We start from the raw sequence: 16,529 nt of genomic DNA on the forward strand, positions 1-16,529 counted from the left end.
TCATCTCACTTCTCACACTGTTCTGGGGGAACAGTTAGTGCTAAATAGCTTACAAAAACAAGCAAACGAGCCAACAAACACCCCAAACCCAAACAAACCCACAGCAAAATACCATTTTCCTGCTGTCTAACTGCTGGAGAGCAAGAGGGAGCCCTCAGAGATGGGTGACAGCATTACCTATGCTTGGACCACTGACATCTCTAAGAAGGAGCAAGGAAATTTTCAGGGTCAGTCTCAGCCTGTGGGTTTGCCCCAGCTGTGGACAGGGAGATGCACTTTTTGCACGAAAGAAGCAACAATATTAACAAGGTTTGGTAAATTGCTCCAGTGGTTTAACAAAGTTCAATAAATTGCTCCAGTGTTTTAACAAGGACTACATGACTATTTACTGCACTGAGGATGGGGGCAGACAAAACTGTCAGGGAGAAGCTCCCACTGAGCCACAGGGTTCAGAAAAGACCCCTTTGCTAATCTTCACTGAGAAACAGGACAGAAGAGTTCCTTGTCAGAGAAAAATGAAAACTCTCCAAGCTCCTAAAAGCCAATCCAGTCTACAGGATGGGCAGTGCAGTCAGTCTCCTTCTGTCTGTCCTGACTTGCAGGAGCACAGAAGAAAAGCTGAGGCAGAATTAAAGTCCACAAGCAAAATCAGGGCTGTCAGCCTGGAGTTGCTCTCTGTGGAGGATACAGAGATAGTCCTTTGAGTCACACAGGGCAGACTGAGCTGCTTTTCAAGGGGAAAGGAGTTGCAAGGAAAGGAGGTTTTAGTCTGTTTTTTTTTTTTTAAGGAATGGTAAAAAGTGGTTTAGATACAATAACTTCACTGAAGGGAAATGAAGCTGTTACGATTGCCTCTGTACAGCAGCTAAAGCACATTTAGAACATTTTATTGTACATTCTGAATGGAAAAAAACCCTTCACTGATTTGTCAAAGTGCTATCAAGGGTCAGGAAAGCTCACCTACTGAGCTAATTTGCTGGTCTTATTTAAAATCCCTTGCTATTATCCAAATAATTATTTCTCCTCTGTTCAAGCTCCTACATTTGGCTAATGTGTGAGCAAAGCATCAGGAAGAATGGTTGTGACGCCTGGAGTCTCACTGCCAGCATTTACCAGATGACAGAATTGCTCTGTGCCCCTGTTCCTTGGGCAGTTTCTCAGAGCAGACCCAGCCTTCTCCTGAGGCTTCCTGCTGATGTTTAGGCAGTTGAGACTCACTTATTCCTAGCATGCCCAAGAGCCTGTCTCAATGCTTTCACCCCTGACTGTTTTGAAACAATTTCCAGGAGCCTGAGCAAAAAATGCTGTAGTTCCCTGAATATGAATCTGATGGGTGAAGCCAGTGCTTTAAACCAGTTTCATCATTATCTCCAGTGAATACAGTTTTTGTCTTGCCTCTTGCAGGTTGCCATTCAGTTGCATACAGCTGCTTTGCTGCACACAGAATGTGTTGGATTTTTGTCTGGGGTTTTCTCCCCATTTTTTTTCTGGTGTCCAATCTTTTGAGAGTTTAAAGTAGCAGTAGCTTTATACGCTTAGTTTTAAAGGCTAGATTAGTCTAAAGGATCAATGGAATTGGGGAAGTTCACACAAAAGGAGGTCAAAAGGGTTTGTTTTGGACGAACCTATTAAGCAGAGGGTGGGAGTAGCACCACTTAAGGTCAGCTTCAAAATCTGGTTCGATCCCCTCCTTTAAAAAGTAGCCATTGTGAACTGTAGTGAAAAAATTTTCCCTTGGGTTTGGCAAAGTAATTTAGGATCCCCAAACGTTTCTGTAGTCCTAGAGACAGCAAAACATTTGATATAGAATGAAGCAAAATGTGCAGTAGAAAATCAACATGCAATCAAGGAGTGGATTCCTGAGGGAGACCCTTTTTCTAAGGAATCTGCTCAGGCACAGAAAATGAGAGCTCAGATTCTCAGAACATACCTAGGGCTCATTAACACACACTGCTAAGCTTTATACTACGCAAAACATGAATTATTGCTTTGTTTGCAGCATCCCAGATTATGTAACTGCACCTTCATGGAAATAAAACAGTGCATCTGATTTTCAATGTTGCCATTAGCAACAGCTCTGTTATCAATTTCAGCCTACATTCACCTCCTGAACAACCACCTCGGTGAAAGGAAACCCTGGGGGACAGGTAATGCAGAAGGCTGTTAATGCAAAATGAATTTTGTGATGTATACTTAGATTAACAATGCACACACTTCTTTTTGCATCCCATCCTAGTAATTTTTTTTTAAAGTCAAGAATTGTAATTCCTATAATACCCTCAGAAAGCTTTTTTCTAAAACATGCAGTGTCAGCTATCATCTGTGCAATCACCATCCTGAAATGGTGAAGCTTTAACACACATTTCCCTATTTTCTGGGAAATATGGACAATACCCATATTTGGGGAAAATTCTCAGCCTGATTATGTGACAGAGAGGTTTTTCTTTGCAAAAGTGAATGTAAAATTGCTAACTACCCAATTCAAGAAAGCTTTCCTGTACAGCACAGCAGTTAGGCTGGGACTGTCTGAGGTGCTGGGTTATTTGCTCTCCTGAAGAAGGGATGTTTTCAGGCAGTAACCATTCAGAAATGGATTTAAATGCTCAGCTTTCCTTCTATTTTTGTTCACTTTCACCCCAGCAGTATTTCTTTATCTATCTCAAGCCCAAAATTGTGTCTAGTAATTGAGTGGTTATTATTAATAGCCTGGAAATTCCCTCAGACTTTCATAATTGGTGAACTGAAAAATTCAGATTTTGTATTCCCTGAAATGACATTACCTATTTTTCAAAGAAAATAAATAAGACTTTTTAATTAAAGAAACAGCTATTTTTACAGAGAAATATTGAATTTGTATGTACTATGATCAAATAATGAATTCCATTCAGGCATGTTTATATATCTTATAATATGTGTGGTTTTCTCAGCTGCCACAAAATTGCTGTCATAAACATGGAGAAGTCAAAGTAAAATGAGCAAAAACAGTACTGGTATAATTCCACTGGCTGAAATGCAGTTTTGCTCTTGCTGATGATAATTTCAAATCTGTGCTACTCACTTTAAGTATAATCTGCCTGAATCAAAGTCATTCATAACTTTAAACAGAATTTAGTTGTCATCAAATGATAAAAAATAGGTCTTCATCTTTAATTACGGGCTTTTTTCCCTCCCAAATGAAGCAATTTGTGACTAAAAGCTTAACCTTTTCAAAAAAGATTCTTTTTTAAGAACTGGGAAAAAACAGCTTTTGTACATACTTTCCTAAAAACATCTCTGCATGTTGAACTGCATCTTAACACTGCTTTTATCACAGAATTTTTTTTTATCCCAACTACTTCCTCTTTCTTTCAAGTTTTTTACAAATTTCAGCAATGAGCCTACAGCAGTGTCCCTTTTCATTCAAATACATCTGCAAATCTGAGGCAGGCAATGTCTACAGATTCTATTAACCAGGACAAAACATGCTGTACTTTGAGTAAAGTACCATGGAAGTCCATAATTTATTGACCATTACTTAACCAGGTATTTTGCATTAGATAATACTTTAAAGGCAAGATTGGGGTTTAATTATTTGTGATTTCTGTGTGTCTGCACACAGTGGAGGTGGAATAAGGCAAATATATGCTAGTCATGGAAGACTGATCAGATTTTAAGAGCACCCAACTATCCCTCCAAAGCACTACATCATTCTAATTTTTGTAGCATTTTGTTTCCCGTGGAACTGTGCAATATACTTTTTCATTCTCATTTTATCTCTTTCTCCTTTAATAACAAATTATTTTTGAGGGGAAGGATGATCCTGCAGGGGAAGATGCTATCTTAGAACTCAGATATGGAGGTTTGTTTCCAGAAGACATTCAATTCATCATCTGGGAACTGAAGATAATGTTGGTTTTTCTACTTTCTAAGAGTGTTGTGAAAATGAATACACTGTGGATAGAAAGGCATTCAGATAGTGTGAGGAGTGTTGTGGAAGGAATTAAATGTTCTCTGTTCTAAAACAATGCAATGAATGCCAAGCAGCAGCAGTATGAAATAAATGAAATTAGGCTCTGGCCCAAACCAGGTGTTTTTCATTCCCACAGTTCATTGACTCCAACTCTGATTTTGATGTCAGATAAAACGGTAATTTGTTTAGCTGAACAGAATCATATCATTATTACAAAGTGCGAAGTGATCTGCACAGGAATAGTTTCTGATATTATTTGGTGCACATAAAATAAAAATAGTAATAAAACTTGTAGAAATAGCTTCCAGTATAGAAAAGATGCTAATCATGTTGGTTACCAGAAAGTAGCAGGAGCACATGGAATAACTTGTATGGCTTTCTGGATCCTACCAATCTCTCTTGTCTTCTAAAGGTATTCAGATAACATTCAAAACTTCTGCTGAAAGCTTTCATTGCTTTTTAATGGATGTTACCCTTCAAACATGTTAAGTCCCCTTGGTTGAGAAAGGCTTCAAATCAAGGTCTATCGTTAATGCTGCCTTTTTGAGCAATGTCCCACTTTCTGTTCTTGAAGTGAGGAAAGGTTTTTAATCTTTTGTAGGTGCACAGTAAAAGGTTTTATCTTAGCAGTGGTTTTGTACCACAGGGTTCTGTGTGTTGCCATTTAATTACTTTATTCTGCATGAGAATTCATTTGTACATTGCAGGAAGAAATGGATGAAAGGAAATGAGTAATTTTTACCCGCTTTACCTTTATTGTCAGTATTAGAATGACATTATCAACCTTTTAAAATCATGCTATTAGGCTGATTTTTTTGGGGAACAGTGCTTTCATAGGGAACAGCTATTGAATCAAACACTCACCTCCAGCTTGAACACCACTGCAGAAAGTGGATGTGGAGAAAAGGAGAGTTGTTTGCTATTTTTTACATGTTTTAATTTAGGCCACAATCCAAATTAAATTGAAGTCAATCTGAAAACCACTTGGGCTCCACTGGAGCAAGTTTTAAGCATGCAGAGAAGGAGCCATTTTACTTCAAATGGCAACTGGAATCCTGTGATTGTACTAATAACTGAAATTGGAGAAGAAGCTTCAGGAGAAAGACTTTAGACCGAGTTTTGTCAGTAGTTATGTCTAACCACACCTGACCTAAGGGATTTTCATTAGCTCCAAGCAGGAGCATTGGTGCCCTTCCCTTTAACTTCTGACAGAGAAACATTTTGACACTTCATCATTTTGCAAACAATTTTGTTTTCTTTGCCAAACTGTAAGAGTTTCATTACTTGTGAATCATTGCTTCCAAGACAAATACAAAAACGATAAGACAACTTGCAACATACCACAGCAAAACATCCTAGCTCTCTTTTACATATTTTGGAAGGAATTTGAGAGTTTCTTTACTTCAAAAATTAGAGCAAAACCTTGGGTATATGAAGAGTGAAATAGCTTCAAATGTAGGACAGCAAGCACCAAGAAAATGTTAATAAAATTATATTTTTATTGAATTTTTAAAAATGCAGTGTTTTGTGTGTCTACTGTAAAGTCTGTGCAGTTGGGTTATTCAGGGCAGTTGGGTTACATCAGCTGGTTATTTGTGATTAATTTGTGGGTTTCTCTTCAGGTATTTCATATCCTCTCAGTTTCTACCATCTGCCAATAATTACAGCTAAAGAGATTGGCCAGCAATCCAAGCACAGTATCTTTTCTATAGATTGCTCTCTCTGGATTGGTCCCAAGGCTGTGAACTCCTGTGGTGGACAACATCAGCTTCCCTGGACTGTTTAGGTTTATCATGTTTATCCTCAAAAATACAGAGGTCAGCTGGAGAGTCTGGAGGCAGAGGAAGGTCACTGCGTTCTGGAGGAATTCCCCAAGCCTGATCCCGCAGGAGGCTGGGGAGGTGCAGGGTGGTGACAGCACCTGTGGGAAGTAGAACTGGGATCCCCAAGCCTGGCAGCCAGACCTCATTAGAAATGTTGGAAATGTGCATGATGGAGTCACCTGCATAATTAGAATATCAGTCTGGAATAGTAATGTCTTAACTCAAGTTGTATCTTAATCCTGTGTAATTGTCAAAGAGCTCTAGGTATGAAAAAATGTGTATTTTCATTCCAGGCTCAACAGAACACAGGATTCTGCTTTTTTTTTTTGTTTGTTTGTTTGTTTTTTTTTTTGTTTTTTTTTTTTAATTAATTTTAATTCTGGAGGTGTCCTTGCAGTCAGTGCTTGCACCTGAATTTTCAAAATTTCAGGGATGTCTGGATGCACCATACTCTGTTCCTTATCTCCTTCCCTGTGCACTTACTACTAAGCTATTAGTCATTGCTCATTGACTCTTGGTGTGCATTTTTAATTCGAATAGCACATGTTGAAATGCTTTCAGACATGACTGATTTTGATACTAGTGACATAATTACTACCTTCTGTTAGATAAGCAGTGTATTTCTTTAATAAATGTAACCATCTATGTTCATGATAGGCTTTTGTTGGGATGTAAAATGCACAGTTAATAATTTTGAATGCAAATCTCTTCTCAAGGCAAGTAAATGAAGATGTACCTGGCTGGAAAGCTTTAGAATATTGAAACAAGCTAAATTAAAAACTAAGGCAGATTCCATTGTCGGGAGACAGACAATACCTTTTAACTTCAAACCTTTAACTTCATTCAGTTAATCAGTTTCTTTATAAACCACTTTGAGTGCAAAACTGGCTCTCCTACTTGTGAAAGCATGGCTGTGGGGAAAAAGGTTGCCCTAGATGAAGCTGGATGTGGTGAATCTCTCCTGCATGGATCACATCCCTGCTCAGTTCCTCCCAGCCCAGCAGGGTTGGGCTGGTGCTGCTCACCCAGGGTGTGTCTGCCCCAGATGGACTGCCTGCTTCCTGCTGTTTAATTGCTCCCTGTCATCACAAAATTCTCTGTTTTCTAATGGTATCAGTCATGTAGGAGCTTGGTAAAATATCTTTATATTTGCTTCTCACTGTAGAGTCAGCTTTTCAGCTGTCTTAGCTCAGGACATTTCATATAGTTTAGGATTTTTTCCAGGCGTCTATATTTATAAAAGTGATTTCCAAAAAAAGTGGCTTTTCCATCCACTCAGGCTAAGGGAGAGGTCATGTCACACATATATTCCTGAGACTGAAAGCTTCATGTGTCACAGAGAAGATCTATTAGCTCTGCAATGCCCTTGCTTTGGTAAAAAGAGGGAGTCAGAAAACACTGAGTGGTAGAAACAACCAGTGAAATGTGTTTTCTTTGAACTGGGGTGTGTCTGGACTAGGGCTAGTCTGGGGTGTCAGAACTGTCGCTATCAAGCAAGAAATGGCACTGTTATCACTAAACTGAAAAGTCAGCTCTGTTGGAAGTGCCAATTACTGGTAATGCATGAAGTGGGTTTCTTGGTCTAATTGGGAAATATTTTTAAAAGACAGCAGAATTCATGGGGGTGAATTGTGAACTTCTTGTTCTTCCAAGTGAATTACTGGTGGGGATTCCTAAGGGAGATGGGGAAAATGCTTCTAAAGAAGTGTGATATATGACTTGTGGGCATCAGGGCCTTGTTAATGGTCTCCTGACTTTGTCCTGAGTTTGTTGTACCAATCTAAAGTTTAAAAGTGCTGATGCAAGAATTGCAGCAGACTTTAGGAAATAATCTTTGTACAGACTTTGTGACACTGTGGGCTTCCACAGATGGCTGCTATATCTCACCCTGTAATTTTCACTTGCATAAGTGGAGAGCAAAGAGAAAGTGCTACCAACACAGTGCATCCTTCATGGAGCATTTACATCCTTACATATGCCCTGAAATATGTAAGGATAAGAAATTAGATATCATACATGCTCACAGAGTATGCTAGCTTGCCTGCAGCAGCAGCCTCTAGTTTTTATCTGTAGATCTGTAATGTATTAAGAGCAGTTCTTCTGTCCTTTCTTTTTATCAACCTGGCAAATTCCTGGTGGAATCTTTCCCTCAGCTTATGATGCAAAATACATATTGTCTGCAAACTGCTGCTGGTGTTTAAAGCACACAGTCACAGTTTGATCTAGTGCCTTGTGCTTTTTTCCACTGTAAAACATAATGCTCTCGCTGTAAATTTGTCCTTTGTCTCTTTTCACAGAGCGATGAGGTTTTAACAGTCATCAAGGCCAAAGCACAGTGGCCAGCCTGGCAACCTTTAAATGTGTAAGTAGGCAATTGTCTGTCTCAAGAGCTTTGTGTTGGGTGTTGGCAAAAGGGCTGCTCTAACCGTTCACTCTGGTAAAGAAACAAACCAAAGTTTTGATGGTAGATGAGTTTTTCTACTTTTTTTCTGTGGTGGTGGGTGTTTGTTTGGATTATTGTTTTGTTGGTTTTTTTGGTTTTTTTCCAACATCTCCTTCTCTCTTTCCTCTTATGCATCTCCTAATTTTTTACATGCTTTGGTTGGCTAACTGTTGCAGCAGGATATCCCATGGAGTTTGTGCCTCCCACATATAAATAAAGATGTTTATTCAATGCTTTCTCAAATATGTTATACTATTCTGCATGTGGCAGCAGTATTTTTTGGCAATTTCTCTCACACTCTGTGACAATGCACTGAAACAGCAAATCCTCACCCACCAACAAAACACTCTTAGAGGATTAATTCTTTAAAATGCCAATCTGAAACACTCCATGACAGCCTCATGATACAGATTGTGCTATAACCATGATTGCTTCACCAACTGAGACAGAAATTTACTACCCAGGGTCCTGACTCTGGGCTCTCCAGCACTCAGCAGAAAAGAGGAGAAAACTCCTCTTTCAGGATCCTCTTGAATTTCCTGGTGGCCCTTCAGGGGAGGTGTCAGGGCAGGGGTGGTGGTGCCTGAATAACTTCTCTACACTTGGCCCAAAGTTCATACTCGTTATCCAAGCCCAAATGAGTGAGACCTACAAGAAGTGACTAAAGATGAGTACCCAGTAGAAGGGGTCACTCGATGGGCTGACAGTAAATGAGGTCCTTGGAGAAGCAGGGCGATTAGCTTACTGCAAGATTGAACAGAAGAGATAGTCCTGTTTCCTGGAAATAGTGAGACACTGTGTCTGATTTTGTCATCTGTATTTCAGAAAGGATGTGAAAACTTGGAGGTTAGTTAAAAAAGAAAACAACAAACCTGCAGAAGAGTTCAGTTTTCAGAAAACATCTCCTACCCTAAAGGGCTTAGAAACTCTTAAGCAGCTTACGACTTAAGCTATTCATTTTATCCCCTACCCCTCTGGGAAAAAAAAAGAAAAGAAGAGGTTAGGAGGTGAACTCAGCTTAAATAGTGAAAAGATTTCTGATAGCTGATCCCTCTTTCATCTAGAAAAAAAACCCTGACAAACAAATGAAGAAAGAAGGCCAACACATAAGTATCAAAGTATGAAATCCCTCATCTCATGGAAGCTACAGAAATTCCTGACAAGGAAATGGTTTGGGAAAAGACTTTACCACTGTGACTAACCTTCAGAGCTGCTTACCTGAGCATAAGATGGATTTTCCATCACTGGAGTATATTTTAACTCTGAGACAGAGTTGTAGGCTCTGCACAGGAGCTGCAGGTCAGGCTTTTTTGGCTTGTGTAATGCAAGAGGTCACAGTAATGGCATTCCTATTTATGGTCTTTTCCCCCAAAGTTTCCAGGGTTTGGATTTGATAGTGTTTGCCATGTAGGAGCTGTGGATAGCACTTTTTCCCTTGCTGCCTTCTTTCCATTCACTCCAAATTAAGACTTTAAAAAGGAAACTTTTGTTGACTTCTCTGTTGTGCTCTGATGAGCTCTCGATCTAGAACAAGCCATTTATTTTTTCACTCCAATTCCAGTCACTTGCCTAAAGCAATAATTGTTGCTGATGTTTCTGTTATCAAGGTTGGCAGTACCACCTGGAACTGACTGCTGTGGGTGCTTGGGAGGCTTGGGCATGGACAGGAGGGTGGTTTGTACTTTGTTCAAAGAAAGATGGAGAAGATCTCCTGCTCCAGAGTGTCAATACATCACCTTGAATCTATTACATCACAAAAATTACAGCTAATCAAAGTGTCTTTCCCCGATCATAATTTGTAGTTGTCTAGAGCCCTGAGAAAGTTCACAAAAATCTGAGTATGAACAACTTCAGATGCTTTCTAAGGCATATTCTTTCACAGACATGCCTGCAAATGTTTTTACAACATCCTCCACATATTTTTCCAGTAAATTCTTACCTTTTCTCTATGGCAGTTCTCACCTTTCAGTAACATCAAAAAGAATAAATCTTGGTATTTTTGCTTTCAAATGCTCTGCAGGGGATCTCCTAACCCTTCGCTTTACAGGTAGTGTTTGATTTTTGACTTTTTAAACAATTTTTTTCCCTATATTTTGACATAGTGTCCTGTTTTTTGATTCCACTTAAAAATATGATCTAAGTTTCACAAGAAGCCAAAATTTTCAATATCCATTAACTGGTGTTTAATTTCCCATTTTCTGTAATGGATTGTCCTTCTTGGAATTTAGAGTAGATTTGTGCAAGTATTGGATAATGACTCCTCAGGATAAACATTTTGTCTATTATTATGCATAGCACAACCATCTTACTAATCAAGAATCGATTAAAAGTCATGAATATTCATTACTTTTGCCTAACCATTGGTTATGTATGTAATGGATAATAGGGCGTGATTGTAGTGTCAAAGTGGCATTGCAATGTGCCATACTAAACACAACAAAAAAACCTTCTCAAATGTGCTTCACAATAATTATAAAATGAGTAATACTAATTTTTTATGGAGGTGTGAACTGTCTAAAGTTGGAAAATTCAGTCTGCTCTCACTTCAGAGTTTACCTCAGGATTCCAGGCTGCCTCTGTGACTGTTGGCTCCTGTTCTAGCTCCCCAAAGCAGCAAGGGACATGGCAGCACCTCCTCTCCTTACAGAGGACCCCAGTTCTGGCTGCATCTTGAGCAACTGCTGGTGAGACCTCGTGTTTCCATTCCAGTCACCCACAAAAATGTGGGGGATGGCCTTGGCTGGGCACCTCTCAGGGATTCAGCATGGAGTTAAATGGTTTTTCCGGGTGCTGGTCGATGCTGCTCCCCTGCATTAAGGAAAGTTTCGAGCTCTGCAGATGCTGAGGGCATGAAGTGAGAAAGTCTAAATCTGACCAGGATGTCAAAAGTCTTTGGTTCATGACACCAGACATTAGAAGGGAAATATAATTGGGAGCTTTTCTTCTGCTAATGGAGAAGAAGTGCAGATCCCAGCAGGCATGAAGTGGCAACCAAGGGAGAATTACTTATTTTCAGACATGAGTTCAGATACAAGAAATTACACTAGGGGCTGACACAAGCTGTCAGCCCTAAGCAGGGAAGGATACAAAGACTGTAAGTAATTTTCTGAAATGTTTTCTGTAAGTTACAATTAAGGCTACTACTCTTTAGCATATTGTCATCTCCCAGTACGATATAATGTCATGGAAACTATATCCTGCCATACTCCACTCTGTTTTTTATTGATCCTCTCCTCAGCTCCTATATGTGCCTGCTCTTTGTCACTGTTTTCCACTTTTATTTTTCTTCCTATCACTCATCTTCATTGTCCTTAATTCAGTTTCTTAATTCAGGGCACCAGATTGCAGAAAACTCTCCTGAGTTTTTCTGTGTAAGAGAGAGCTTTGGGTGATATTTGTGAACCAGTTTTATGGTTGCCTGACTGAAAGAGCAGCATTGGGAGCAGGAGAAGGATGAGTGCCAGACCGAGTAATAAAACATTTTCTGTTGCTTATATTTGAATTTTCAAGTCTGTGTGTCTGAAACTCTGACTTTAAAGTACTCACAGGGAATGCATTCTTCCTTGAGCACACTGGTATCAGTCTGCAGCATGCTGTCAAATCAAAGTAGTTTTTCTTATCTTTCTTGTATAAACAAGTGCACAGCTCACTGCTCCCTTCCTCCCAGCCATGTTTCAGGCAGTCAAATTTTATTTTCATACTCAGCTGCAAATCATTGGCCTTTGGCAGTATGGAGGATAAAATACATCAAAAACAGATAGTACCACTAGTATCCAAATCTGCATATCTGGTACCTGTAAAGTAATCAAGCCATGACAGAAAAATTTGGGATAAAGAAGGCAAGACTTTTAAAGTTAATATGCATCAAATTCACCGTGAGCTAGTACCATTTTAAATTTTGTCTTGAATTCCCTTTCCCAAAATATATGCCATCTTTTCAATTTTTTTTTTTTTTTCTCTCTCTACTCATTATTTCTTTATTTCAAATCTGGAAATCTGGACATCACTATTGAGACAAAAAGAGTAAGTATCTGAATTGTAATTCTTCTGTCAAACCACTTTTTTTGTATTTCCTGTACAACAGGGATTAACATAGCCCTATGCAACACTGTGGAATCTGAAATTCCATGTACATGCACAGCCTAACAGTGATAAATACAAACATGGATCCCATTCAGGATGGAAATTATTCTCCAGTATGTCAATTTAAAGGTCAACCTATCGAAAGTATATTTCAATGCAAAAATTCAAGGTATTTTATCTTCTTAAACAGCATGGTGGGAGTATCTGACATCTAAAAAGGCTAGCTTTTTATGACGAATTCACAAGAATTTTCTTCTCTCTCGTTTTATTTTTTTTCCTTTATGCAAAAACCATTCTTCTTTCCAAGCTTTTTACCGCCTCAGTCCATTCTTAGTTACAACCAACGTACCTTGAAGTGAAAGGTGTTTTTCTTCATTATTATTCTGAACTCTGTGAAGTTTATAAAACCATCCTTTTCTTCCTTATTGTCTCTCCTGTTTCCATTTCACCTCTCCCTGTGCTGCTTGTGGAGCAGTCATGGTCCTGTGGTTTCTCAGTGCCTCGGGGCTGTGCCCACATCTTACTCTTTTTCTCACCCCTTTAAGCAGCTCTTTTCCATTTATTTTGAGATTACCTGAAAACACTTCAGTAAGCACTTGTGAGGCTTAGCAGAAAAGGAGGCCTATAGCTTTATAATTCAGATGGATACAAACATTTAGTCCAAAGTTTACAAGTTAGTATGGTTACCTCATCAACCCCTAAAATTATCCCATCAATCTCTTTCCATTTAAAGTTTTGCATATCTGTGATATCTTTTCTCAGACTACAAAGGTATCAGGACTGTTTTTCCTGGCTTGCATGGAGGACATAAAATGTGACAGCATATTCCCAAGTATGGGCTTTTAGCATTGATAGAGAGAATGTGACTTACACTGTTCCAGAAATCAAAGAGTACTCTATAGAGAGGTGATGGGAAACCTTCTGATCCAAAAGAAGTTTAAGTTGACAGATACAGGCTGGAAGGAAAAATGCTGACATACTCAGTTGCATTTTCCTTCCTTTATTCTTGAATAAAAGTTCTTTCAATCTTCCAGAATTCTTCTGCCACAATTTCACAAGAAATGTCCAGCATAGGTTTTGATCCTGCTGTGAATTTACTCTGATCAATAAGTTTCCTTTACAGCATTCGGGATTGAAAGCCAAGCCACAGATGTGTCTGTCTGGAGTTTCTGTGTTCATTTGTTTCTCTTTCTAATTTTATTTTATGTGCATTTTTAACTTTTGCTTTTGTTTTTTCTTTAATCCGCTGCTCTTCTGTGCACATAAAACTTTTCTTCCTTAAAACAGCCTCCACATTTAGATCACTCAATGATGTGATGTTGTTAGATGTTGTTAGATAGAGAACATCCTAAGTCAGAATTTGAGCTCCTTACAGTCGTCTCAGATGTAAGAAAATAACTCCATCTCCTCATCTTATTCTTCATTGTTAAACAGCTCAATTTATTGTGCTGTAAACATCTAATTCAGTTCCTGAAATGTTTACATACTTAAATAGCTATTAGTGACATTACTTAATGCATCAGAATACAACCACTGTTTTCTCATGAGGGTGAGGGGAACCCCTTTAGGCAACAGATTGAAACTAAACCACATTCAAACTTTAATAATTTGGTTGATTCCCTGCCTGTTTAATAAGTAAGGGCCTGATCTTCAAGTACAACTTTTAAGCCAGCCACACAGGCATATGCTCAGCAAAATAAAGGGCATCACCCCCTGGACTGGGAATGTCTGGGTTTAGTTCTGCTGTCTCCTGATGAGATTTGAATGCTGATGCTTCCCCCGAATGTAAAAGTCAAACCAGCATCTTCTATCACAGTGTACATTCTTCCAGCTCAAGCCTTGCTGTTTTGCATGGAATACTCAAATAATTATTAGCCAGAGAAAGAAAGCAATCGCTAGGATTTTCCTCTAAAGAACAAGGAGGAGAGAGACAGCAGAGTATTCTGAAGGGAAATAATCTCTAAAATGTTTTGCGCACAGTGAGTTAACCACTTCATAGTATGGGGAGTGGGGTATGTATGGAATGGGTGCAGATCAGCTGCATGTTCTCATTAATTAGCAAATTCATTAATTAATAATCAATGGCTTTTTCACTTCCCTGGCTGCCTGGGAAGAGAGACTGTTCCTGGAGAACAGAAATGTCTTGCTCTATTTCCAGGTTTTTAGCTTTACTTTTTAACACCTTTACCATTTTTGAAACAGAATGCATGAATTAGGTAAATTTGAAAAGAAAGCACTTAGATTTTTCTCCTTTTATTGACTGTTATTTACTGAATTCAACTTAAAAGCCAGAAAGTTGCTCTTCAACCAAAGATGCACTTTTAAAGTAAATTATAATTTACTCACATCTAGTTGAAATTGATTTGCTATTACTTGCTTCATTTTTCAGCACTGAAAATAGGAGAAAATTGCAACATTTGCATTAAATTCAAGATAAATGGAGTAGTTCTTTAGAATCAAAATTTCAAGTAGACATTTCTTTTTGTGATGTCCTATAAAATAAATATGTTATTTGAGGAATCTTTTAAAGATTTTCAGAAAATCTGACTGAATGAATATTTGTTTTAGGATTTATAAGATTGATCTGCATACTTGTTTATCTGGAGAATTTGAGAAATTAATTTAACAATTAATCAATGTGAATGATCTTTTTCTCTGTAAACTGAATATGTGGATAAAATATGTGCACATAAGCCACAGCCATAGCTGCCACTTTTCTTTTAGTCAGACCTATATTAAAAAAATATTTATAGGCTATGCTCAAAGTCAGTACCTTGTTGTTCTACCTACATTTGAAGTGATTTGTTTTGGAGAGATTAATGTGGACACTGTTGGAGAAAAAAGAAGCAGATATACAGAGTGGATTTGTGGCCTTGATCAGTGATTTTACTGGAGGAAAAAAGATTTTTCTATCTCCTTGTTTAATTGTTGCCTCTGATTTTTGTGAAACCAAGCTGCTTATTCCCTTGCGTCATGTTTTAATTTTGAGACAGTCCACTGCAGTTATTTATTTCAAATGCCACTGTTCAAATAATTAGGCAGTTTATGCCACTTACATTTCTTAAGGGATGTCAGATTGTTCTGGTGTGCGCTGAGATCCTGTGACAGCAGCACAGGTCTGAGGCAGGCAGGACAAAAAGAGCAGAGAAGGTGCCAATGTTCAGCCCCAGACAAGGTTTGTCCCCAGCTTGTGTTCAGAGTCCCCAGCACAACTCACAGCAACACCTCTGCTGCCAAATCTCACCTTAGCTGCTGCTTGGGTGCACCAAAATGAAATCACCTCTACTGCCTACGTGCTGTAGCTGCAGCTTAAATGACCTTCCCACAGAGCTGCTTTCACCTTCTGTAGGGAGTGCTGCACTTTTTACTGGCCCACAAAGCATTTGTTCAGAGCCAGCAGTGCTTGTTTAGGTGTTTAGGAAATCCACACATTCTGAGAGATGGTCCATTTGGTTGTGTCAGCAGGACACTAACCCACCCAGGGATGCTCTGGGCCAACTCCTGTCTCACTCCCTGCCTCAGTGTGGACACAGCAACACACCAAACCCAAACAGACATCCTCCTTCTGTTATCCTCTGGAGCCAGGTGTTGGCTGAGTCTCACCCAGAATCCCAGTGGCAGTGCCGACTGCTGTCTCTACTAAGTTTTAATCAGCATTGAGAGGGGAAGATTCAAATCAATGCACCTTTCAGCTTTGATAACAGAGAGGCTTCAGATGAAAAATAATGAAATACCCAGAGCCCTGGAGACTGGAGACCTGACAATGTCTGTAAGTTAATTCTGTGAATTAGTCTTCCTAGAACATTTTAATAAGGATTGATAGAATTGTTCACAAGTACCAAATTCCTCATAGCTTGCAAACTAAAATTCATTGACAAATTTCTACTAGTTGTTACCCATCCCCTTAAAATATTTGAAATTGTATCATTTATAATTTTAAAATAATATGTCACAAAAGTTTAGTCTTGCATTAGGTGAGGAAATTCTGAGACTGGTTGCTCATTTTCAACTGATGTAACCCTTGTGCTGTCCCATTAAGAGTGATTAAATTACTTCTTGGCTTGCCATGCAGTAAATAAGTAGCTACCCATAAATAGGTGATATTGTTATCAGAATGTAATTTATAAAGATGTACAATACAAATGAGTAAATTATTCTGATGCTCAATTAATCAAGTCCCCAGACTACCTAACTGAGACTAAGAAAAAACAACAAAACCCCACACTTGAAC

At 38.8% G+C, this 16,529-nt stretch overlaps 1 protein-coding gene across 2 annotated transcripts in view; it reads left to right on the plus strand.

Moving 5' to 3' along the window:
• Window positions 1-16,529, plus strand: part of SPON1 (spondin 1) — a 288,707-nt gene that overhangs the window by 249,687 nt on the left and 22,491 nt on the right. For both annotated transcript variants that reach the window (XM_085063050.1, XM_085063049.1), the window contains exon 7: window positions 8,070-8,134. In XM_085063050.1, coding sequence (XP_084919176.1) covers window positions 8,070-8,134 — 65 coding nt within the window. The remainder of the gene's footprint in view (window positions 1-8,069; window positions 8,135-16,529) is intronic.

This window comes from Lichenostomus cassidix, chromosome 5, assembly GCF_008360975.1.
Source record: "Lichenostomus cassidix isolate B80296 chromosome 5, HeHo_3.0, whole genome shotgun sequence".
In the NCBI taxonomy this organism is placed as follows: Eukaryota; Metazoa; Chordata; class Aves; order Passeriformes; family Meliphagidae; genus Lichenostomus; species Lichenostomus cassidix.